Source organism: Peromyscus leucopus, chromosome 15 (genome assembly GCF_004664715.2).
Source record: "Peromyscus leucopus breed LL Stock chromosome 15, UCI_PerLeu_2.1, whole genome shotgun sequence".
Lineage (NCBI taxonomy): Eukaryota > Metazoa > Chordata > Mammalia > Rodentia > Cricetidae > Peromyscus > Peromyscus leucopus.
Window position 1 is genome coordinate 54619308 of NC_051076.1, and position 26258 is coordinate 54645565.

General features: G+C 45.5%; 2 protein-coding genes across 3 annotated transcripts in view; both read left to right on the forward strand.

Moving 5' to 3' along the window:
- The first annotated feature begins 1247 nt into the window (after positions 1-1247).
- Positions 1248-17422, forward strand: Tmem183a (transmembrane protein 183A). 2 transcript variants are annotated; one of them, XM_028876615.2, is made up of 8 exons: positions 1248-1493; positions 1631-1720; positions 2686-2853; positions 5768-5924; positions 6694-6874; positions 9219-9299; positions 12814-12969; positions 15336-17422. In XM_028876615.2, exons 1-8 carry the CDS (start codon positions 1385-1387, stop codon positions 15519-15521), a joined length of 1128 nt encoding a protein of 375 aa, XP_028732448.1. In that variant the 5' UTR covers positions 1248-1384; the 3' UTR covers positions 15522-17422. The 2 variants fall into 2 exon arrangements, with proteins under 2 accessions (XP_028732448.1, XP_028732447.1); XM_028876614.1 differs by having other exon boundaries at positions 1249-1493; positions 5765-5924.
- A 1407-nt stretch (positions 17423-18829) lies between these two features.
- Ppfia4 (PTPRF interacting protein alpha 4) overlaps positions 18830-26258 on the forward strand; it is a 48473-nt gene continuing 41044 nt past the window's right edge. Inside the window, 1 exon segment of the mRNA XM_028876613.2 lies at positions 18830-18957. The gene's annotated coding sequence lies outside the window, so the exon portion shown is untranslated.

Genomic DNA, 26258 nt, shown 5'->3' on the forward strand with positions numbered 1-26258 from the left:
AGCAGAGATCTACACGCATGAAAGCTTCATTAATTTTTAACTGGTAATGTGAGATGAGAAGGCTCAGTACTGACCAGCTGTATTTTGAACTCAACTACAGACATGAATTATGTATACACGGAAAATTATTTGAAACAATTTTAGTCTATTATACCCTTGCTTCCTGTTATAATTTTAGATAAATTAGAGTATAGTATAATTATAACCAATTATGTTGTTTCAGTTATCATTTCTAATTGATCCAAGCATTAATACAGGACCCCTGGTGAGAGTCTGTTTCATAATCCTGGTAAAAAGCCAGTGGTTTGCTCTTAATGAAGTTCTGTGCACAGTACTATTTAATTAGATTAAAACGGAGTCCCCTTTGAAGCGTCTTAGAGGACACTTTCTGGATGGATCTTGCCAGTTGGGTGGGTCAAAATGACTGTCTTTTTGTTTGTTTTTTTCTGAGACAGGGTTTCTCTGTGTAGTCCTGACTTTCCTGGAACTCACTCTGTAGACCAGATCCACCTGCCTCTGCCTCCAGAGTGCCAGGATTAAAGGCTGGCCCACCACCTCCCGGAAAAAGGACTATTTTTTAAGTCAGGGACTGTTACACTTTGGGAGCTGAAAGGAAATTAGGAGGATAAAGACACAACTCACCTCTTTCAATACAAAGGAAATATGATATTCTTTTTTCATCTATCCTTCTAGAATTTGCTTGGATGATAGTGATGTAAAAACCTTTTAAGAATCCTTTCCACTTTGAGAATTCTGACATTTATTTTCTTATTACTTTTGAAACAGAATCTCATACAGCCCAGCTGGCTATGAACTGAGGATGACCTTGAACTTCTGATCTTCCCTCCTCCACCTGCTATGTGCTGGTATTACAGGCGATAGCCACAGGTCTGGATGGAGAATTTTTGCAGCTTTTGTAAACGAAATCGTAGCGAACACTTTGATATTTACGTTCAGGTTGGTTGGCGTGAGTGGGAAAGAGAGAACGAAGATAACCACGTATACGCAATCTAGACCCTGAAGCGGGGAATAGACTCGTTAGCAGGAATAACCTGGGAGACCAGGATGTAAACTATTGGTTCTAATGAACACCAATCGGAGGACTGGGTCTAACACACCAAACGCCCCAAAAAAAGACTATGTCGAACACGCCCCGTTCTGCACCGGCTACCTTTAGGGAACCCAGCCTCGGCTACAGCTGGGGCGCCGGCTGATGACGTAACCGGGGCCTGGAGGCGATTGGCTCCCCGAGAGGGGCATCGGCTGCCAACGGGACGCAGAGCCCTCGCTTATCATCGCGATAGCCCGGACCTGGGTGCGGGATGGCCGCGGAGCCGGGTGGAAGTGCTCCGCGGCTCCGGGAGCCGGCTCTCGGGGCCGAGACATGGCCCGGGGCCCCGGCCAGCTAAGTGGGCCTCATCTAGACACTGTCGCCATGCCCAAGAGAGGGAAGCGGCTCAAGTTCCGGGCCCACGACGCCTGCTCGGGCCGAGGTGGGCAAGGGGCGGGGCCGGGTGGCGGAGGGGGGCTGGGCAGCGGCGTCTGGCGGGGAAAGACTCCACCGGGAGCGGCCGGCCGGGGAGACTTTGCCCGGAGTCTGAGGAGGCCCTGGCGCTGTGCTCTGTTTCAGTGACCGTGGCGGATTATGCCAACTCGGATCCGGCGGTTGTGAGGTCTGGACGGGTCAAGAAAGCCGTGGCCAACGCCGTTCAGCAGGAAGGTAGGTTTTCGTGGATGTCTTTATGCCCAAGCCCTTAAGAGAGCATTAGGTGGTGTGTTTTCCCAGAATTTTGCCCCGATGTTTTTCTTGCAGCCCTTTGGGCATCTGGCCATGAGCGTGTTTGCTCCTTTCACAGTTTGCTTTCTCATGTTGGGGCTGGGATGGGTGTGTGTAGCCCTGATGGGCAGATTCTGGAACTGACATATTTTGTTTCCTCTTTGAATTTAAAAAACAACTTTGTGACCAGATGGGGTAGGCATTCCTTTAACCTCAACATTGGGGATGCAGAGACAGGTGAATCTCTGAGTTCAAAGCTAGCCTGGTTTACACAGCAGTCTACATAGTAAGATCCTGTCTCAAAAGAACAGTCAGCCCACAAAACCACAACAGAATTCCACGCAACTCTGTGTACACATTACTTTCCACTGTCACGTCTTGATACCAGTCCCTCTGTTTTTGTAGTTTATGTATCTTTTACCGTGCACTTGACATCCATTACTTTGGCATATTATTTTCTTTTTGCCACCTTTGTCTTGCTTTCAAGATTTTTGCAGTTGGATCTCTTAGATTTATATTTTATGTCACATGTCTCCAGTGCAGGGGAAGGCTTTAATTGGATCCTGTTTCTCTGAAGCCATTGCTCTTCGGAGTTGAGGTGCATGAGACTAGACGACCTTTTGCTTTTATTGTCTGCAGGGCTCACAGTGTGTGAATTGTGCACCCTTCCCCGAAGTTGGCACTTTGAAGGAGTCAGTTTCTGCTACTTTAGATTGCCAACAATTTGCCAATTGGTTTCCATTTTTTTTAATGGTTATTAAAATGCTACAATTTTGTTTCAGCTTTTGTTATAGGTCCTCAGCATTCTTCAACATTGCCTCTTTCCTCCATGGTTGCTGATACATTGCCTAAGTATTTTTTGAATGGGACCAGGTGCATTTAATTTTTTTTTCTTTGTTTTCTCCTAGTAAAATCTCTGTGTGGCTTGGAAGCCTCCCAGGTTCCCGCAGAGGAGGCTCTTTCGGGGGTGGGTGAGCCGTGTGACGTCATGGACAGCAGTGACGAGATGGACGCTCAGGAGGAAAGCACTCAGGAAAGATCAGTCTCCAGAAAAAAGAAAAGCAAGAGACACAAAGGTATGGGGCTTGCTTTCCATAGGACCCGAGCTCTGTCTATGGTGATTGATGCTGTTCTTTCCAATTAAGGGGAGCTCTGAGAGGTGATAATACTACTACTGTACCAGTTATTGTCAGTGATACCCCTCTTTCCCAGAACCCCAAAATTACCTTTATTATACTTTGCTCTTTCTTAATTCTGCTAGGGATGTTTATATATGTGTGTGTATTTATACACACATGTATATACATATATATGTCTATTTTCTTACATCTATATATACACATATATTTCCTTATGTCTGTATATGTACGTGTGTGTACATTTTTGAAATTTTCTAACTTATGCTTTAAAATTTTTAAAGGTTTTTTAAGATACTGAATATGAATTTGTCATTATGTATGTGTGTGCGTCACTTGTATTTTAAAGTATATAACTGAGCAATTTTACTACTTCCTCAGCTGTTCTGCCGTCTTTGAGCTAAGTATAGAACATTTCCATCACTGCAAAAAGAATTCCCAAACCGTTAGCATCACTGCTTCTGCCCCCACCTGATCTAATGTCATTCTCTGCAGATGGACCTGTTGGAGACATTCCATACAAATGGAATGATAACATGCTCTTTGCGGTCTGATTTCTTTCACATGGCTTAATGTGTTTAAGGTTCATCCATATAGAGTATGTACCAACAATTGTTTGTTTGTTTGTTTTTTGAGACAGGGTTTCTCTATGTAGCTCTGGCTGTTTTGGAACTCCCTCTGTAGACCAGACTGGCCTTGAACTCACAGAGATCTGCTGTCCTCTTTACCTCTTAAGTGCTGGGATTAAAGGCACGTGCCACCACTGCCTGGCCTAACAGTTCATTTTTATTGCCTTGTGTTTGGCTATTTTGCATTGTGAAGCAACTTTAGGGATAAGTTTTGTGTGGGTAAATGGTTTCATTACTAATGGGTAGTAAGTAGGCATGCAGTTTTTGGATTGTGTGGTGCTCTATGTTTGAGTTTTGAGGAGTCATCAAAATGGCCATATCATTTGATACTTTTAGCAATAGCATATGAACATTGTATTATCTCTACATCCTTGCCAACATTTATTATTATTTTACTCATGAAATTATAATGGGTATGAAGTAGTATCTTTAAAAAATACTATTTTTTATTATGTGTGTGTATGAATATTTGTTGTGTTTGCATGCTCGCAGAGACCAGAAGAGAGAGTTAGATTCCCTGTAGCTGAGTTTATAGGTGGTTATGAGTGGCTTGATGGGCACTGAGAACCAAACTGGAAGAGTAGTAAGTGTTTTTAACTGCTGAGCTCTCTCTCCAGCCCCTTCATTAAAAAAAAAAAAAGGTGTGTGTGTGTGTGTGTGTGTGTGTGTGTGTGTGTGTATCTATCTATGTGTCTGTGTATGTATGTTAAATAATTGTGTCTGTATGGGAACCCATGAAGGCCAGAAAGGGTGTCATGTTCTTGGAGCTGGGATTTCAGGCATTTGTCAGTTTCTTGATGTGGTGCTAAAATCATACTGGTTCCCTGAAAGAGCAGTGTCCTGGTTGTGGTTTTTTGTTTTGTTTTGTGTTTGTTTGTTTCTGTCAGCTTGACACAAGGTAGAGTTACTTGGCAAGAGAGAAGCCCTGTTGAGAAAGTGTCCCTACCAGATTGCCACGTGGGCAAGCCTGTGGTGTGTTTTCTTGATGGATGATCAGTTTGGGAAGGCCTGGCCCACCCATCATGAGTGGTGCTGCCCTGTCAGATGGTCCTGGCTGATGAAATGGCTCCGCTGGAAAAGGTCCTTGTCCCATGCTGACTGAGTTCAGTCCTTGGGATCGCATCAGGAAGGAGAGAAGTGACACCCACAAGTTGTCTCTGACCTCAACACACATGCGCGCGCGCACACACACACACACACACACATTCTGTGGCATAAATAATTCAAATGTAATAAAACAAAAGGCAGGCTGAGCGAGCCCTGAAGAGCACATCAGTGAACAGCACTTCTTCATGGCTTCTCTTTCACTTTCTTCCCTGACTCCCTTTCGTGTCGAACTGTGGCTTGAGAGTTGTAAGAGGAAATAAACCCTTCCTCTTGATGTTGCTTTTGGTCATGGTATTCATTTACCACAGCAGTGGAAACCCTAGGATGAGCAGTAAGTGCTCTTCATTTCTGAGCTCTCTCTTCAGCTCCAGTGTCTGTTTATCTACAGTGTGCTTAGTGGTTTCTTCACCCGGCGTGGTGGCGCACGCCTTCAATCCCAGCACTCGGGAGGCAGAGGCAGGCGGATCTCTGTGAGTTCAAGGCCAGCCCAGTTTCAGGATAGTCGAGGCTACACAAAGAAACCCTGTCTCAAAAACAAAAAACAAAAAGCAAATAATAGTTTCTTCATTTCTGTTGAGGAATTATTGGAGTTGATTGTTAAAATATACGCAGAGGAACTTTAAAAACAGCACTTGGCACCCATTCATGAGGGCATGCGTCCCGATTCCCAGCACTCATCTAAAAAGACAAGTGTGGCAGTGTGGGAGTGTGGCCCCAGCAGTACTGAGGCAGAGAGAGGATTCCTGGGGCTTGCTGGCCAGCCTCTCTACCTGGTTGGTGAGCTCCAGGTTCAGGGAGAGACCTTGTCTCAAAAAATAAGGTAGAAATGTAATGGAAGGACATGCTGTGGCCTCCACACACACATGTGTCCATATACAAATGTGTCCACACACAAAAATGTATACATACATGCACATCCACACAACAAAGGCCTTAAGAACATTAATAGAAGATTTTAGCAGCTAGGATTATCAGAAGCCATCAGCCTGAGGGGCTTCCTTGAACCTGTTTAAAAGCCTTTTCTTAAATGTACAAGCTGTGAGAGAACTGAAGTGAATATCTTTGGGTGTATGTGTAATAGTAGAACACAGAACAGTGTTCTTCTTCTGTTTCAGAAGACCTGGACGGGGCCGGAGGAGAAGAGTATCCTATGGACGTTTGGCTATTGCTGGCCTCCTATATCCGTCCTGAGGACATTGTGAACTTTTCCCTCATCTGTAAGAACGCGTGGACTGTCACTTGCACCGCTGCCTTTTGGACCAGGTTGTACCGAAGGTGCGACCACAGATGCCACCGTGTTTTCTCTGTAATGAGTGCATTGCTGTTTGTGATTGGAGCTGTGCCCAAGACGATGGGCCCTTCTTACTTCTTTTACTCTATGCCTGGCCATGACCCTAGCTTTGGACTTCTTGATACTTCTCTGAATCTTACGTTACTGATTGTCAAAGGTGATTGTCTTCCCAGTGGCTGCCGCCTTACCCCAGCTAGTGTCTGGTTTTGTTTTGTTTTGTTTTTTTTTTTGCAAGCAGTATTGCTTCAGGTCCCAGAAAGAACTTTGATTTTCCCCTCAGAGGTATCTCTTATTACATGGTCAGTAGCAGTGCTAGATTTTACTGTGGAGCACAGAGCTGTAGTGGACTTTATACTGGAGAGCTGTGATGAGGATGGGTACTAAGTTGGCAGGGAATAGAGAATTTGCTGCGGTGTCTGACAGGGAACCCAGTGGCTTTTCTCCGGACAGCTTCTCTTTGAGCAACTAAAGTACATTACACTATCATCAGTTAGGAGGCTTGTAATTTTGTAGACCCTGAAATAATCCACATTTAAACCAAAAAAGGTGGAGAACTACAAGGTTACAAGATGAAGAAGGAAAAGCTATCTATAATTTAAGGAGATGGTGATGGTATTTGTGAGAACTAGGCAAGCTAGTACCCAGCAGCAGAAGAGTGGAACGAAGTTCACATGAAACCAGGAGTCCTGGGGGACTGAGTAAGAGCAGGAGAGACAGGTTACATATTGGTAGGAGTCATGTGTCATGTTTCAGGCACTACACGCTGGATGCTTCTTTGCCTTTGCGGCTGCGACCAGAGTCCATGGAGAAGCTGCGCTGTCTCCGGGCATGTGTGATCCGATCTCTGTACCATATGTATGAACCATTTGCTGCTCGAATCTCCAAGAATCCAGCCATTCCAGAAAGCACTCCCAGCACACTAAAGAATTCCAAAGTAAGTGAAAATTGCTGTTGGGGTTTGGCTAATGGACTCTTGTCTGGTGGGCCTCTTCCAATGGCTTGTATGTAGCTTCTTGATGGGGAGGGCTGTTGGCCCCAACGCATTAGGGGGCTAATATAAACTTGCAGGATTCAGAAGTTTCATTTCTCCCAACACATTTCTGCTGTTCTGGGCTGGTTTATGCTATCCTTTCTTTAAAGCTTTCTTTTGCTTTTAGTGTATTTCTTAGTCTCTTTAACTTCTTTTTATGCACTGTACTTTTGACCAGTGTAGATGGAATGGTTTTGATAGTTTGGCCTAGGAGGGGTAGAATTTGAATGGTGGGTGTATATACAGTTTTCACAAAAGTGCTTAGTCATGACTCAATGAGCATGAGCAACTCAACCGATTTCCTGTTTCTAAAGTAACCTTGGCATCTGAGATTTCCCTTCACTCTTGACTTCCTTTAAGGATTCTGGTATAGTCGTCTTTACTTGGTAAGCCCCCTGCCAGGCTCTTGCCAGGCTCTGTGGTGATTTGTCTCAGAGACAATAAGGTACTCCAATTCATGGATCTTAGGATTCCCAAATCTTCCTATGTTTTAGTCTGCTTTTATCTTACAATTCTCTGCATAGTTTACATTCCTACACTGTATTCATGTTTCTGGTATCCTGAATAATAAGTAGGTCTATTGGTCCTTGACCCATTTCTCCTCGCTGGTGAACACCTTTACCAAGCTAGATGAATGTAGTCTTGGTTATTTAGGCAAGTTGATGTCTTAGCCTTTGTCTTACTCAACTGATACTGTGTAATTTGCTTATCTTTTGAATTTGTAGGTAATTATTACAACTCTACCCACTCCAGTCCGTTCTGTAGCACTTCCTGTTCTCTTGTACTTTATGCTCATAGACGTTATATGATTCTTCTCTCCTAGTTGAGCTCTAAGGTTATATTAATTCCAGGAAGTAAAAGGGACTATTGATTTCAAGGTAACCAAGATCCCCTCTGCAACACTTACCAATGGAGGTCATCAGGACCTAAGTCTGTTTCATAGAATGCTAGCTGATGGATTTAGGGCAGGAGTAGTGTGCTGCATGAGTAGACTTTCACCCTGAAGCTGCTTCTGCCTGTAATGTGAGTGGACAGTATCCCATCTCACGTTTGCAGTGTCTTCCTCCCCAGGAGCATTTACTACTATCCATCCGATTAACTACCAGGAGAGTGGTAATCGTGACAGAGTTAACCATGCCAGGTATGGAATAGGGCAGCATTGACTGGGCAAACTCCTCATGCTTGACACATCTTAGCGGCTCCAGTGCCCAATGCAAGGGCTACTGCTCAAGTTCGAAACTACCCATATCTTTATATTCCTATTACTGTGTCTTTTTAAAAAGTAGATTATGAAGCCAAAGTGGATTGAAAAATAAGCTCTTACTCCAGGTAGTGAGCACAGGCTACCTGGCAGCCTCTTTTTGTCTTGGTAGAGATCCTCTGAAGAGGATATGGGTCCTGTAGTGGCAGATGCCTGGTGCATGGCCTCACCACTTACGTGCCTGTAACTGCATGGCACTCAGTTGCCAGCATGCCTAAAGGAAGTTGTCCCGTTTCCCGGACGCCAGCTTTTTGTATTTGATCCCCTCTCTCTCTTTTCAGTAGCATAGCTTGTGTGGGACACTGGAGCCGTTGTGATGGCAGCCGAAGTGTTTTCCCCTAAAAGCCAAGCCCATTATTTTTGGTGGAGCAGCAGGACGTACAGGGCATGTCTGGAGGCAGGACAGCTGGCACGGCGGACGACCCACCCCCGTACCCTGGGAGGTACTTCACTTCTTGTGCTTAACCCTAGCTGTAGCCTGACTTCCTTCACTGAGGGGCTTGCTTTAGACTGAATTCAGCTTAGCTCATTGGTTTCCATAACAGCTGTCTGTTTCCAGAAGGTCCTGAGTGGCTTGTTCCTGTTATAGGGCTAGCCCTCCTTGCCTGCTTTGTGGCCTTGTTAACCATCTTGCCTGGTGGCTACTTGCTGCCTTTATATTTTAATGAAGAGCAGTGGCTGTTGAATCAGAGAAATGCCCCGCACTGTCGAGACATACTTCTGTCTTTAAAGAGGAGAATATAGGGTTGATCTTAGCAAGCCTCCGAGGTTGACTTGTATTGGTCCCTCTCCTCCTTTGGTAGCACTGTGACCGTCTTCATGGTGTACTGGTGTCAAGTCGGCCTGGGCACCAAAGCCGGTCCTCCGCATCACAGCTGTACTTGGCTTTAGCGCTGTCAGAGATAGTTTTGCTTACTAATTTTTTTTTTGTTACTTAATAATGTGTTTTAATGTCATTCCCATAGTTTATTTTTTCTTTTTTTACAGTGCTTACTTTTCTGGTGCAGAAAGATTGTTGGGAACAGACAAGAACCAATGTGGGAGTTCAACTTCAAGTTCAAAAAACAGGCATGTGTTCTTCTTTTTGTCTCTATATTTTTATAGATTTAATTTTTTTAAAGATTGTTTATTAGGGCTGGGTGGCTCAGGGTAAGAGAGTTTTGCATTTATAGAGGACTTAAGTTCTAGGGCATCTGATACCCTCTTCTGGCCTTTTAGGGCACTATATTCATATGTTCAAACCACTATGCACACCCACTTAAAATTAAGAGTTTTTTATTTTTATGAGGTGTTTTTTTTTTTTTTTTTTTTTTTTTTTTTTTTTTTTTTTTTTTTTTTTGAGACACAGTCTATGTATCTACATATCCCTGGCTGTCTTGACACTTGGCCATGTAGACCAGACTGGCCTCAGACTAGAGGGATCTGCCTGCTTCCGTTGCTCAAGTGCTCAGATTACAGGCATGCACCATGTCTGGCTTGTCTTGTGGGTGTTTTGCCTGCATGGATCCATTGCACTGTGTATTTCTGGTACTTGTGTTGGCCAGAAGAAGGGGTCACATTCCCTGGCATTGGAGTTATGGGCAGTTGTTAGTCTCCTTGTGGGTACTGGGAACCAAACCTGAGTCCCTTTCAAGAATAGCAAGGGCTCTTAGCTGCTGAGACATCGCTGCATCCCTTCAGATACCTTATTTAATGAGTTTCACCATGTCTTAATCCTTTTGTGCTGCCATAACAAAGTACCAGAGATTGGGTTAGTTATAAAGAATAGAAATTAATTTCCTCATAGTTCTGGAGGCCAGGAAATCCAGGATTAGGGTACTTGCATGTTCTGTGATGAGGCTCTGGTCCCTCTGTTTTCAAGATGGTGCCTCATTGTACCTTGTGTGTTCTCACATAGCTGTGGTGGAAGGCTAAAAGGGCCTGAATCCATTTGAAAGCCCTCCTACCTTTTTTTTTTTTTCTTTCTTTCTTTTTTTTTTTTTTTTTTTTTTTTTTTTTTTTTTTTTTTTTTTTTTTTTTTTTTTTTTTTTTTTTTTTCTTTTTCTTTTTTTTTTTTGAGACAGGATTTCTCTGTGTAGCCTTGGCTGTCCTAGAACTCACTCTGTAGACCAGACTGCCTCGAACTCTCAGAGATCCACCTGCCTCTGCCTCCCAAGTACTGGGATTTTTAATAAGAGCCTTTGTCTCATTCATGAGGAGTCCTTATGACATCATTACCTTCTAAAGGCTCCATTTCTTATATGACAGTAGATTAAATTTCAAAATAAATTTGAGGGAACTCTTATTTTCAGTTACTTGAAACAGGGTTTGTCTGTGTAACCCTGGCTGTCCTAGAACTCTCTTTATAGTCAAGGCTGGCTTCTAACTCACAGAGATCCACCTGCCTCTTCTTGAGTTCTGGGATTAAAGTGTTGGCCACCATGCCTGGTGGGAACTATTTTATATTGGAGGAAAAAAAAGAATAACAACTTTGGGTTGTTACCCAAGATAAACCTTGACAGATTCACAGATCAGAGAACAGAGCTATAAAAGATGTGTGTGTGTGTGTGTTGTGTGTGTGTGTGTTGTGTATGTGTGTGTGTGTGTAAATGTAGCTCAGTAGATAAAACACTTGTCACAAGCGTGAGGATCTGAATTTGGCTCCCCAAAACTCACGTAAAAACTGATGTGATGGTTTGCTTCCATAAGCTCAGTGCTGGGCAGGTGGAAATGGGCAGAATGCTGGAGCTCACTGGCTTCCACGTGCACTTGCACACACATCTATCCTCACACATCCCACCCCTACCTTTATCCACTTTTTGTGGGCAGCTAAGGAATATTACATACGCATAGTATCTTAGTCAGTGTTCTATTGCTATGAAGAGACACCATGACATTGGCAATTCTTATAAAAGAAAGCATTTAATTGGGGCTTGCTTATAGCTTCAGAGGTTTAATCTATTATCATCATGATGGGAAGCATGGTAGCATGCAGACAGACATAATGCTGGAAAAGTACCGAGAGTTCTACATCTGGATCTCAGGCAGAAGGAAGAGAGAGACACTAAGCCTGGCTTGGGCTTTTGAAACCTCAAAGCCCACCCCCAGTACCTTAGTTAGGGTTTTTATTGCTGTGAAGAGACACCATGACCATGGCAACTCATAAAGAAAATATGTAATAGGGGTGGCTCACTTACAGTTTCCGAAGTTCAGTCCATTATCATCTTGATGGGGAGCATCGTGACATACAGGCAGATTCAGTGCTAGAGCTAAGAGTGCTACATCTTGCAGGCAACAGGAAGTCAACTGACACACTGGGCAGTATTCTGAGCATAGGAAACTTCAAAGCCCACCCCCACAGTGACATACTTCCTCTAGCAAGGCCACACCTCCTAATACTGCCACTCCCTATGAGATTACGGGGCCAGTTACATTCAAACTACCATACCCAGTGACACACTTCCTCCAACAAGGCCATACCCACGCCAATAAAGCCACACCTCCTAATCCCTCCCAAGTAGTGAGTGCTACTCCCTGATGACCAAGCCTCCTGAGTACTGGGATTAAAGGCATGCGTAATTATAATTTAAAAAACAAAACAAAATGAGAGGAAGGAAGGAAGATAAATCATGGCAAAATAATCAGTGGTTGAGTGTGTATATAAGAGCTTTTTATGTGTGTAAATATTTAAAAGTTAGGAAAAGGGGGAACATTTTAGTTATGTACTGAAATTATTTACATACCCTTTTGGTCAAACATTTAAGATAGTTGGGCTAGTGAGATGGTTCAGCAGGTTTCTCTGTGTAGCCTTGGCTGTCCTGGAAGTCACTCTGTAGACCAGGCTGGTCTTGAACTCGGAGATCTGCCTGCCTCTGTCTCCGAGTGAAGGTGTGTGCCAGCGCAGCCCGACTACTTGTCCTTCTCTTGATGACAGGCATGGCAGCACTTTCACTGCTGGGCCGTCTTGCTAGCCCCACAGAGTTTTTACTCAAGTCGGGTATCGTACTTCCCTCTTCATTTATTTCTAAAAACATGGTTCTTGTGAAGAAATCTGACTCCATGTCTTTGTAAGGAACTCGCAGTCTGTGATGTCAACTAGACCCCTCTGCACTAAGGGAAGCCCTAGCAGTGGAGGAATGGGACAGGAGACTAGAGTTACTGCAGGGAGTGGGATGCTGAGAGCTCCTTTTGTCCTGAGACTGCTGAATCCTGTCCCAGGGTTCCTGGAATCTGGAGGTTGATTCTGCATCTGCCCCTTTTCTGCAGCAGATACTCTTTGAAGCCTGACAAATCCCATGGAATTTGCAGTTCTTCAAATATTAGAGAATGGCTGCTAGAGCCACTTACTGTCTGGTGGTGGAAATATTATCTAACTGAAATACAAACCCATGACTGTATTTACTAATGTAAACATGCTCTTTCCCCTTTCTTAACAGGTAGATTGTCTTTGATCTCTGCATAGAAACCAGTATGAGTACAAAGAGGAGATGACAGAAACTTTTTACCTTACTAACTTTAGTTTACCTATTGGACTTTCCCCCACAGCATTCAAGAGCACACATCTTTCCTCTGACCCTCTAGATTAATACTTAGTCCTCCTTAGTCCCCTAGATTAAAGAGCAAGTGTACAGAACGGTTGCAACCACCCATTCAATATGAGGATGTTCACACCAACCCTGACCAGGACTGCTGCCTGCTGCAGGTCACCACCCTCAATTTCATCTTTATTCCTATTGTCATGGGGATGATATTTACCTTGGTAAGTGGGGATTCAGCTCCTCTATAGATTCGCATTGTATTTGGAGTTTGAAAAAGGATTTGTAGATTTAACTATTAAGAAGAAATCTCTGAAGAATAATAAAGCCCCAAATTAAAACCAGAATAATACATGGTCGTACCCCTTCTCCCCCATCAACTGGCTGCACACACACCAAAGCCAAAAAAAAACCCACAAAAGAAAAAAAAAAAAAAAAACACTTCCCAGATAAAAACAAAACAAAGTCTGAAATCAGATTTGCATATTAGAAAGACAGACAGATATGGGGAGAAGGTAATTATATCTGAGGATGTTTTGCCTGTCTCCCTGTAAGAAAAGGAAGGCTTTCACATCTTCCTGTATGTGCAGTGATGGTGTCCTGAAGGGAACACTGGTAAACACACACATGAGCACTGTCAGGACCTTGGGCATTCATGTGCTGCCATAATGGAATATTAAACTAGAGGAGAACCAGCTCTGTCCTTGTGTGATGCTCTGATTCTTCAGAACGTGGCCAGTAGTTAGAGGAGTAAATAATATATGTGCCTGTAGCTTATACTTTGCATGTTTTAAAAATACTTATTTGGTTAGGCATCCAGAAAGTTTATGTTCTTTGCCATTTGTCCTCTGTGTGCCTTAGGCTTGTGTTCAGAGATGTGTGGAGTTCCTCTCTATAATGAAAAAACTTAATTTTTTAATGATAGATAATGTGTGTATCATGAAGAATGTAAATAATGGATAAATTTATTGAGAAAGTAGAGTTGACTCAGCCTGCCACTCTCCTGTAACTACAGTTAACCTTCTGGGGATTGTTTCTTTTTTTTTTTTTTTTTTGTAATTTTTTTATTCATTTTACATTTACCAACCACAGATCCCCCTCTCATGCCTTCTTCCACTCCCCCCCATCCCCTTCTCCAAAAAGGTAAATTCTCCCATGGAGGGACAGCTAAGCCTGGTACATTCAGTTGAGGCAGGTCCAAGCCCCTCCCTGCTGCATCAAGGATGAGCAAGATGTCCCACCCACCATAGGTAATGGGATCCAGAAAGCCAGCTCATGCACCAGGGATAGATTCTGACACATTGCCGGGGCCCCTCAAACAGACCCAGTTGTACAACTGTCTCCCACATGCAGAGGGTCTAGTCTGGTCCCAGGAAGGTTCCACAGCTGTCAGTCTAAAGTTTGTGAGTTCCTTTGAGCTTGGTTCAGTTATCTCTAGATTTCCCTATCATGATCTTCATGCCGCCCCCCACCCCCACCCCCGCTCATATAATCCCTCTTCCATCTCTTGGCTGTGGATCTCTGCATCTGTTTCCATCAGTTACTGGATGAAGGCTCTATGATGACAGTTAGGGTATTCACCAATCTGATTACCAGGGTAGGCCAGTTCAGACACCCTCATCACTATTGCTAGTAGTCTAGTCTGAGGTTGTCCTTAAGGGTTCCAGGGAATTTCCCTAGCTCCAGGTTTCTCCCTTATTCTCCCTTACCGCATGATGTCTCCCTCTATCAAGATCTCTTCATTGTTCTCCCACTCCATCCCTCCCCCAACTCGACCATCCTGTTCCCTCATGTTTCATCCCCCATCCCCTCCCCTCCCCCCCTCCCCCCCCATCCCCAGTTTACTCATGGAGATCTCCTGCTTCTCCTTCCCAAGGTGATCTGTACATTCCTCTTAGGGTCCTCCTTGTTTTCTAGCTTCTCTGGAGCTGTGGGTTGTAGTCTGATTATCCTTTGCTTTACATTTAGTATCTGGGTTTCTCAAGTGTGTCTGTTTATATGTTCAAGTAATTACCCTCTTGTAGTTAATTTTCTGTAGTTGAAATTGTGTCATAATACTATTTTTATCATAGGCACCTCTCCCTCCTTTCATGTTAAGCCAAATTAATGATCTTGCTGTTATTCATAATCCATATATGTCATACTAATTCTGTATAAGCCTACATATAAATATTTGGAGTTTTTTTGGTTTATTTTACAAAAAAATGGGGTCAGGCTTAGGTTTCATGTATTAAGTTTCGTACTTGACTTGTTCATCAGTATCTTATCAGAATTCTATCTTTATTCTATATGTATAACACAATTAAATGGCTTTTGTGATAGAGTGTGTGCACTGATCTTAAGTTATTTATCTGTAAGGCCCTTTAACATGTTAGATACATAAAGCATAAAAACCCTTATAAAAATCACCCTGAACCTTTTATGTCTTTACAAATGTATTGGTATCATAACTTAAGAGATGAACCTTGAGACTGAACTAAGGTGTATTATGTGTAGAGCAGTCAAGGAGAGCACAAAGAAACCAAGGTTAAATTAAATACTACACACATTTAAACTTAACTTAAACGCTGAATGTGCCTTTCTCTTGTAGTTTACTATTAATGTGAGTACAGACATGCGGCATCACCGAGTGAGATTGGTGTTCCAAGATTCTCCTGTCCGAGGTGGTCAGAATCTGCGCAGTGAACAGGGTGTGCAAGTCGTCCTGGACCCAGTACACAGTGTTCGGCTCTTTGACTGGTGGCATCCGCAGTATCCGTTCTCCCTGAGAGCATAGTTGCTGCTTCCCATCCCTTGGGACAGCTTCCAGTCCAGTCCGTTAGTAATCAGATGCTGTTTGGAGGGGCAGCTGGATTGTATATCTGATCAGTGATGCACATGCTGTTTGGGTTCCTGGGGCTCCTGTTACAGGAGGTGGGAAGGTTGAATCAAGAGGAAAGCCAGCTATGATTTATATACATTTTAATGTAAACTTTGCATATTTGAAAGGAGAAACCTGGCCTCATTTTCTGTGTTAAACCCCCATTGGTGCTGTTGAGTTGGTTTATTCTTTCATCTCAACAAAAATGGTTGATCTTGTGCTAGGGAGAAATTAAACTCTGACTATTCAAGCAAGGAAGTTTTCCCTGTGGATCAGAGGAACCCAGAGGTTTAAAATGGTTGCTCCATTGTTGCTGCTCCTCAAATTCAAGTGAATATTTTTTTCTTTTCCCTTTACCCTTCTCCAGAAATAAAGCAGGTGACAGGGTTGTCAGAATCTTACGAGATTGACTTGTGCATCTTTTTAAAAAAAATGCTTTTCGGATATTTATTACATGAATATTGATTGTTTTGCTGATTTTGTATTTTGGGTTTTTGTTTTATTGCATGAGACTGATAGTGATGGTAATGATTATGTGCCCCTGGTACTGTTCTAAGAACTTTATACATTGTGTCTCTGATCCTTGTGTCTTCCCATTCTATGGTTGAGAAGCTGAATCATTGACTTACCCAAGGCCAGAACTGCTGGTACATGCAGAGCTAGGATTCTGACCCGTGTCTTTTTTGCTGTACCACAACTTCAAAGGCAGTCATTCCTCTTGTGGTACATAGTGGTAAAAAGGAGTAAAAGAATGAGTTAGTTTGAATCTTTCAGATAGATATGCATTAACTGAAAGGTAAAACAAAAGAGTGTAGGAAGAATTGTGATGTTTGTTAGAAAGCCTTTATTATGCTAACGGTCATTTTCAAAAAATGCATTGCATGTTGAAACCAGCCTTAAACTGGAAGCAATTTAGTGGCTTTTCTCTGCCCTGTCCTGTGCTTTGCAACCTTTGTTTTTCTTTTTTAAAATCATCCTGTGTACTTTGATGAGCCTGTCTTCTGTCATACAGAAACGTTGACACCCTCCTTTGGTCAAAGTTCTGACTGTCACTGGCATGCTCTGAGAAAAGGATCATGGGTGGGCTTTTTGTTTATTCTTTTGCTAAGAAGCAACCTTTGTTGTCTCCTCTCCCCCTGGATGTGGCAAGAGGTAGGCAGTAAGACAGTATTCTTATACTCAGGTCTTGAGTCCAGCCCCTAGCACCACAGTCCAGCCTCCCTGCCCCACAAAAAGGAGTCTTCTTGAGACAGGTCTTGCTGTGTAGCTAGCCCAGGCTGGCCTTGAACTTAATCCTCTTTCTTTAGCCACCCGGAGTGTTGGGATTATAAGTGTGAGTCACCAGACATGACAAAGACAATATTCTTTAAACTGAAAAATATTGTGAGGTAGATACTTTTGTGAGCTAAACTGCTAAGTTAGTATGTTGGTTTTTTAATCACTCTCATTGCCCCATGCTATTTAAAGAAGATTCTTGAGAAGCGTCTGTTAATACTGCTGCTGACTGCTAGCCTTACCCCACACTCAGAGGAATACTAACGTTGAACAGAAAGTGAGACTGGGTCAGTTAGAAAAAAAACAACAAAACCGACAACCAGAATTTGGGTACTAAATTAACAAAAGCAAGAAACCCAAGGACAGTGAGCCCTCCACAGATCTCTGCAATCAAAAGTTGTCTCTTTGAAGCGGAAGAAAAGAAGCACAGTTTGGAGTTCCCTGAACAACGATGCCCCGAGCCGGGGGACGTTGTCCTTGAGGGTGTGTGTCTCCCATTTAGATTACTTAAGGGGTGAAATAAATGTGGCTTAATAATTGTTTTCTGGCTCAACTTCTGAGTTTTTGTGCCAAACTCCTTGGTATGATGATAGATACTATAGTCTGCCTTTGAAGTTACTGCCTCTACTGTGTTCTTAACACATTGCCAACACTTGGTAAAATGATTCTTCATGGTTACCATGGCTTCAGTCTTCCTCAGCATTGGCTTTTTCTGGCATTATTCATGCTTTGTTAATGAAGGGATCTGGAGAGTCTCAAGGATTGCCTTTTGGTAAGCACTAGACCATCTGGAGAACAACTGGAACTTTGTAGACTCTAGGTTTAAAAACTAGTACTTTTCACTTCTTAAAATGTATATGTATATTTATACACACACATATATACATATACATACATATATATGGTATATACGTTCTTGTTCAGAAGGTCAAAAAAATAATACAAATTTAGCTTTTCCCAAGCCCCATCGGAATTAATTTCCTTGCCTTTCTCTAAGGATGCAAAGAATATGTTGACTATATTGGGAGAAAATGAATGAAAGGCTGTGTTAATTGAGCTCAGCTATGGCCTCTACAGGATGCTGCTGTTACAGGATGATATGCATAGAACTGTAACTGCACATTGCAGGAAAAGAACAGTTCTTCGAGGCTGAGCGGTGGTGGCTCACACCTTTAATCCCAGCACTCGGGAGGCAGAGACACAGACAGGTGGATCTCAGTTCGGGCCAGCCTGGTGTACGGAACGAGTTCCAGGACAGCCGGGGCTACACAGAAACCCTGTCTCGAAAAACCAAAAAAGAAAAACCCAAAAACCTCACCAGTTTTTCACACTTACAGCAGTGTTTATGGGGTATTTGTAAAGGATTTGTGTAGGCACTGTAATGAAACTTAACAGGCCAGATGGGAAAGATACAGTAATAGCCACGGGGGCAGGGAAAGGGAGCAATTCAGAAAAATAGGTTTAGCTCAAATTTGTCAGAATTTTGGCATATGAGCATGTTTTCATAGGATGTATGTATCATAGACAAACACTTCATTTTATAGTAACAGTGTTAGGACAGTCACATGCCTAAAAGCAAGTCACACTTTACTGAAGCACATGCTATATGAAGAGTATGAGGGTTTCCAGTTTCTCCTTTTAAAAGTGTGTGGGAGAGAACAGGTGTGAAAGATGACAGACGACTGGCCACTTAGGGGGCAGGTTAGACTCGAAGCGGGTAGGATGCACTCTGCCTTCCCAGTCCTAAGGCCTAAACACCTACCAGATTCAATGCTGGCCCTGCCCTCTCAGACCCAACCAAGATGGCGCACAGCATCAAAGCAGCGCCCTTGTCACGTGTGAACCGGGTCTAGGGAGCGCCCGGGTGTGGGGGGCGTGGCCTCGGGAGAGGCGGCCAGGCCCCGCCCTTGGGGGGTGGGGCCGGGGTATCCGCGGAGGAAGGGGGCGGGTCCTAGAGGCCGGGTCCTGGGCGGCGGAGGCTGCAGCTACCTTTGCGCGCTTGCCTCTAGGACGCCTCGCGCTGCCGAGGTCGGGGGCGGCGCCCTGCTGCCGCTGGGCCTTCGGCGATTCCACGCAGGTGAGCGCCCACAGCCCACTCCGCGGGAAAGGATTCCCCTCTCCCCAGCTCCAGCTCCCCTGCACAGTTTGAGGAGGAGTCTCTGTTAGTGCGCCTTGGGAAACAGCCTCTTCTGGTCTGGATGTGTCTCTGCGGGGCGCGGGTTTCGTCGCCCCTCGCCTTTGCTGTGCCCTGTGCCCTTGGGAATGAGGATGGGGGACGATGCCCGTTTTGCAGGGAGGGTGTAGAGTTCGCCCTCCGCTCCATCGGCTTCCTGGGAGGGGGCAGCCGTGTGGACTGCGCCCCCACATCCTCTCCAGGAGTCAGAGCAAAAGCGCCTCTGGGCTTGGGGGCCAACTCTGCTCCTTTGGGCGAGCGCTTGTGAGAGGCTGAGGTCTTGGTTCTTCCCGGGGGTCTTCATCCTTCCCGCGTGCCTCTTTACGCCCTTGGGTACTATCTTCAGCTCTGCATTCCTGGAACTGTCAGGGTGTCAGGCCATACCAGAGATGCCCCCCATCTCCGCAGTGCTGGGGCGGTGGGGTGGAAGGAATGGCCAGCCCGAGGAGGCCTGGGTGGGGGTGGGGATGAGGGTGGGCGCAACAGGAAAAGACGTTCGTCATAGAGATTCCTGAACCTGGGGTGGGGTGGGGGTGCGGGGCCGGTTCGTGAACACAGTAGGGGTATTTCCCGGCACGGATGTTGAGGGTTTTCTGGTGGGTATAGAAGGGAGGTCGGGCTGGAGGACTTGGAAATGTGTTGTAGGTGGTTTCTCTGAGAAGGAGGAGCGATCTAGGACTAAGTGCCACTAGGTGCTGATGTCACCTTTGAAGAGAGATGTGTTGGAGAGGGGGAGAGTTGAGGCAGCTCTTGAGTACTTGTTCGTGGACAGCAAGTGGTTAAAGGGGCCGTGCTTAGCCTGACGATTCCCTCCTGGTGTGAGCCTGAGGAGGCTCCTCCAGGAGCCAGGTTTCAGGGACTCCCTGCAGTCCTTTCCAGAGTTGTTGGGATTGACATTTGGTACTTGGTTCAATATTGAGCAAACATTTATTGGGCACCTACTACGTGCCGGGCACCATGCTAGCTACTTGGTCATCTAAAAGCAGTTTAGGGCCATGGAGCAGATAAACGGTACCTGAAGTAGGCACGAGTATTAGGCACCACCCTCCTGTATACAATTTAGTTACATTGCTAGCGGACTGGCAAAAAAAAAGACCCCAACCGGATTTCATCCCACAGAATCCCCATCACGGTTAACTGGCCATACAGTCTTTAGTAAAAAATGACAGCTTGAATGATTTTCATTGGCTCTTTTCTTAGATTTTGTGCTACGATCTGAGGAGGCATCCCAAGATGAATGATGTCTCCAAGTAATGAGATGAGGGATAGCACATTGGCTGTCAGGGCTGCGGCGGCCTTGGACACTGTGTAGTGGGAGACCCCCATCTCTGGAAAATGAGTGGGTATGGGAGGCTGCTGTGGGGGAGTTTCTCATCTGGAGGTGTTTGGGCCTGTGCTGCTGAGCATGTCATGGTGTCAGTACGTGAGCTCTGCCCCAGCTAGTAAAGGAGGGATGGAGGGGCAGAGCGGGACAGGCAGGCTCCCGGGTCCCCTCGGAGTTGATGGTTGAGATCTTAGCCTTGGAAAGAGTTATGAGGTTTGCTGTGGGACCTTTCTGAGCCTCTGAGGATAGTAAGGCTAGAGCGGGGGGAGAAGATGGGTAGTTGGGCTGGGGTGGTGATGAGGTGAGGGGGAAGGGGTCAGGAGGGCCAGGGAGCTGGGTGCCAAAGGGGCTTGAAAGTATAGGGAAGTTAGCTGGGGCCTTGTTATGCCAGAAATACTCCCCCCTGGGCCTCAAAGAGCTGTATTGTACAAAGTTGGCAGAGGATTGGCTCTGTGAACAAGGTGTGCTGTGCTGACTGAGCAGTGTAGAGAGGTTGTGTGTGTGTGTGTACACATGCATGGTGTGCATGTGTGTGTTTGTGCAAATGTGTGTGCTGGAAATGAGGAGTAAGAAAGACTGAGAGAGAAAAATCTGCCCCAGAGTCTGGGTCCTACATAAGCAACTGGAAGAAATGGAGGAGCGGGAGTGGGGTCAGAGGGAGAGAGAAGTGTGTATGGCAACCACAGAAGTCACCATCTGTCCCCCACCCCCACCCCCCCACCCCCCGGCCTGCTAGCTCACTGACCTATAATTAGCTCTGGAGGGCATACGATGCTGGCTCACAGGAGTGTGGCACTTGGGGTGACCAATAGGCAGAAGGACACTCTGAGCGAGGGGCTGTGGTCCTACGCTGAGGACCCAGGACCACGACCCGTCTGAATTCTGCAGTCTGAGACGGGCTCTGTATCGCTGGCCCGTGGGAAGGGGCCTTAGGGAGCTGGGAATGTCAGTGAGGTAGAGCTGGTGGAGGAGACAGCGGTGGCGGGCGAGGGGCACTGAGGGAGGGTTATGTGAGGCTTGAGGCCGGCAGGCACTAAGGACTTTCCTTCTGTCCACCCCTGGCTGCTGCCTCACCACACCAACGGGACTGCTGCCTGGGTTAGTGCTCTCATTGCAGATGGGCTGAGGTCCTATAGCATGGGGGCTTCCTTCACGAGTTTTCTGCTCTCCCAGGGGAAGTCAGTTCTAGCACAGGGTAGCTATGTGTCTTTCAGTTGGGGACTGAGAGGCCTTGGCTTGGGGTCACTTCCTCCGAGAGCTTCAGTTGCTCATATTCCAGGTGGCGCTTAGCACTGACCCCAGGCTAGACCAGAGGCTGGTCAAATGCTGCTCTGTACAGATATTCTTCCCAAAAGATATATCTTACAAGATTCCTCTATCTGTAGCAGTGCTCTTTGAGTGAGTATTGAATTGAAGTCCTTGGTCTTCTGGTCCCCTGGGTTCTTTGAAGAAGGACCTCCTTGCAATTAAGATATTTAACCTGCAGCAGAGAAGTGCTGGACGCAGTACCATATTGTTACATTCCATTGGGTGAATTGGCAGTAGACAGCATGGAAATCCTTACATCTGTCATAAAGCAGAGTATTTAGGTTTATGACCTTGAATGATACAACAAATGTATAGATTTAGTGCATCTTATATATACATGTTTTATTAATTATAGAACTATGTGACATGTTATTGTATGGCACTCAAATACTTTTTAAAAGTTTTAAAATTTTTAATTTAATGTGTATGGGTGCTTTGCTTCTAAGTATTACTGTGCCAGGTGTGTCCCTGGTGCCTGTGGAAGCAGAAGGCATTGGATCCGCCAGAACCGGAGTTAGAGACAGTTGTTAGAGACAGTGGATGCTGGGACTCAAACCCTGGGTCCTCTGGAAGAGCAGCCAATGTTTTTAACCACTGAGCCATCTCTCCATCCTCCTGAAATGTATGCATGCATACATACATACATACATACGTATTTATTTATTTATTTGTTTGTTTGTTTATGTATTTATGACAAGGCCTCTCTACATAGCTCTGGCTGTCCTGGACCTCACTATTTAGACCAGGCTAGCCTCAGACTCACAGACATCCACCTGATTCTGTCTCCTGAGTGCTGGTATGTGCTGGTGTGTGCCACTGTGCCCAGCTTTGAAATAACTTTTTAATTGTCAGATGAAGTAGTTAGTTTGTATTTAGAGGCTTTTGTCGCTGTCTTGCCCAGCCAGTGAGTTGAAGTCTCATCAATTATGAGTGCATGTGTGCTCAATAGCGCTTCATGTAGCACAGGCTGGCCTCAAACTTGCTGTATAGTTGAGGATGACCTTGAATTTATTTCTGCCCCCATACTCAAGTGCCAGAGTTGCAGATGTACAGTTCTGTGCATATCTGATGTGCCTCCATGGCCATGAAAAGACGGTTGTCTTTTCAGAGGGGAAAGAGGTTTCCATTCACTTTTAGAAAGACTTCCACAGAATAATGAAAGTCCCCTCATGTGATACCGAGCTCCTTATTCCTAAGATGTGAAGGGCACACAGGATGGGGGATGTGCAGCTACAGGTAGGTGGGGGGTGGTGGTTGGGCCGAAGGTGATAGGTACAATGGGCCAGGGTGGTTGCTTTGGAAGAGCGCTTTCCCATGTTTGGCTAAGAGGAGTAGGCGGAGAGCGGACAGTTGGGAAGCCTGGCTGTCTGAGATTGGGGAGGGCTGCTCCGTGCTAATTGACGTTCTGAGAGGTGACCTGGGGTGAACACAGCCTTCTCTCATGGACATAGAGACCTGTGCTGGGAGACCCTGCAGCGCATCCTTAATAGAGTGAGGTAATCTAAGGGAGGGTTGGGCCCATTCCTGTGACCTCAGCTCACACAAGACCACGGTAGTATGGCTAAATCTTTTGGCCTTACGAGGGGCAGAATACTGGGAACAAAGAGAGTTGTTTATTTTTTCATCCCCATCCCCCTCTCCTTTCTCTCTCAGATATTCTCACATAGGTTCACTTCGACTCTTTCATGACCAACAGAGCACTTTCATGATCACACACATACGCACGAGCTTTCATGGTCCCACTGTGCTTTTAGGAGTATACGAGATTTCTTGCCTCCTAGATGCATATGCCTGTCTTTACCACACACACTCAGTCTCATGACTGTGCACATGCTCACACACCATCACGTATAGACATGAGCTTGACACGGAATTATAACCACACATGTCTATGACTCACTGTTTATGTTTATGAAATGTTTATACACTCACTGCCTTTCATGCACACACTCAGGCCCTGCTTGAGACAGCATTTCTTTGTGGAACAGCCCTGGCTGTCCTGGAACTCGCTCTGTAGAACAGGTTGGCCTCGAACTCACAGAGATCTGCCTGCCTCTGCCTCCTGGGTGCTGGGATTAAAGGTGTGCGTTACCATGCCTAGCTTCATGACCATACTCTTACCCCATTCTCCTCCTCTTCCTATTTCTTCCATGGCTACACACACATACCAAGCATTCTCAGGAGTACACGCTCACATATTTGACTTCATAAAGACACATGACCCCCTCATTCTCTGTTTCATAAACACTTGTACACATCGCACACGCACGCACGCGCGCGCGCCCCTTTTACAGTGCTTGCATTTCTCAGTGGTTCTATATCCTGATGCTCCCCCTGACACCTGTCAGCACTCTGGCCAGGACTGCTTGCTGCAATGTGATAGCCCCTTAATCTTAAGACTGACTCACTAATGCAGCAACTTCTGAGCATTTTATTTTTTTCCCATGCCAGAGAACCCTGTTGAACATTTGTCTCACACAGATCCCTGGCTTTGAGAGATTTTTATTTTCCAAATATACCACACCCATTGCTTTGTTTCTTCTTTGGAAAACTATTTGAGAACACTTGTTTCAACGGATGACGCTGATTAGTAGGAGATGCCTAGGATGATTGTCCTCGTGATGAGACGGAGAAGCGGAGGGCTGTGTTCAGGGCTGCTGCCTTAAGTCTTGGCTTGGGTGATACACCATCTCTGTGAGATATCTGGGATGTGGAAAGTGGTTGACAGACCCCAGCGTTAGCTTTGTGGCTGTCCCAGGTCTGTTCTGTTGCACTGATGTTCCAGATCTCTGGTTGAAGATTTTTAGCAAAACAGGAGGATTGTGTTTTGTATCTTAATAGACAGTCCTTAAACCAGGAATGGTCAAATCAGGTTTTAGACTAACATCCCTTTGATACAAATGGAACCTTGATCAAGTGTCCTGTAAAGGGACAGGTTTGTAATCAATGAGATTGAAGTAAGAAAAGGGGGCTCGTGGGCTGGTGAGATGACACAGTGGTTAAAGGTGCCTTCTGTGAAGATCTGTCAGTCCGAGATTGAGCCCCGGGCCCCACAGTGGGAGGAGAGACCTGACTCCTGAGAGTTTCCCTTGACCTCCACATGCACGCTATGGCATACACAGATGCGGACATACAACCAATAGAATGTAAACAGAGAAATAGAAGAGAGTTTAGAGCCCTCTGAGTTGGTCACACCGCGTCCACCATGCCCGCCCTCGGAAGCGCTGTCAGAGTGTCCAGTTTACAACCTTTGCAGTTAGAGAGAGAGTCGAGATCCCTGGAAGTCAGTGTCCCAGAGGAGGAACTAAGCTGACAGGTGTGCCCGGGGCAGAACTGGTTTCTACCAGTGCCCCGGTGTGGTTGTTGGCAGTACCTCCCCTCACTGTCAAGGAGGGCGTAGACCGGACAGCACAGTGTGTGCTCGCAGGTGAATTGAACTCCCTTGGGAAGAAGTGGTCCTTAGCCGTCTTCTTAGGGAGTAACTAGGAAGTCGGACTTCAGAGATTCTGGCCCAGGGGAACCTGTTGGGTAAGCCAGTGCCTCCCCCTGTGCCCACCTGGAATGCCAGGTGTTAGGGAGGGCTGAGTGCTGAGGCTGGCAGCTGGTGCCAACTTGTACTTTGATCATGTTTGATACCCCTTCAGAACCCCTTCTTGGCCATTGTCTCCCATGAGCCTCTTGACAACCTGTGGGATCCCTGAAGTGTTGTGTATCATCATGTCCTTTCTTTGTCAGACTTAGAAACCAGAAAGGCAGAGGCCAGAATTCCCTGCTACTCTTGTAGGAGGTGCGGAGGACTGGACACGTCCGAAGACTTTGTGTCAGGCTACCAGCAACTCCCAAGTAAATCTTGTCCGAGACTTTAATTCTCTGGGAATGGCTTCCTGAAATCAGATTGATTTTCAGGTGGGCTCATCCTTGAGGGCTCCGGAGCCTTTGGTGTTGAGAGTTAACACAGAGTTTGTGTGTTAACTAGGAAATGGTGTCCACACTTCTAGGATGGTGACCTGTAATTCTCTGACAGCTGTCTGAAGTGGGGGCTGCTAGCTATCACTTCCATCTCAGAGAGGGAGACTGAAGCTTGGAGAGAGTAAGTATCTTCCCAGGGCCACATGAACAGCCTGCTCCAGAGTCTGCCCCAGGGTGCTGGTGGAAGACTGTAACTTCCAGAGGGCCAGGTAAATGACCATAATTCTGGGCCAGGATTTCCTCCTTGGAGTTCCTTGAAGTCTATCAGGAATGAACTTCTAGAAGTCCCTCCAGTTATCCCACATGTGTGCTCAGTTTCTTTCCCATGAAGACTTGCTGTTAGAGCTTCCAAAACTGCCTAGGGTTCTTATGTAGGGTCTACAGAGCTAGATGATGTAAAGGAAGGCCAGTGCCAGAAGGAGGTATAAGAATAGGCCTTCAGCCGGGCGGTGGTGGCACACGCCTTTAATCCTAGCACTCAGGAGGCAGAGGCAGGCGGATCTCTGTAAATTCGAGGTTAGCCTGGTCTACAGAGTGAGTTCCAGGACAGGCTCCAAAGCTACACAGAGAAACCCTGTCCCGAAAAACAAGCAAACAAACAAAC

Excerpts from the sequence above, each read along its gene's own strand:
- Tmem183a (XM_028876614.1), top strand. The coding sequence starts at position 1,385 with ATGGCCCGGGGCCCCGGCCAGCTAAGTGGGCCTCATCTAGACACTGTC. Across the intron at positions 6,875-9,218 it reads GCACACTAAAGAATTCCAAA|TGCTTACTTTTCTGGTGCAG; the intron begins GTAAGTGAAAAT and ends CTTTTTTTACAG. Across the intron at positions 9,300-12,813 it reads ACTTCAAGTTCAAAAAACAG|TCCCCTAGATTAAAGAGCAA; the intron begins GCATGTGTTCTT and ends AGTCCTCCTTAG.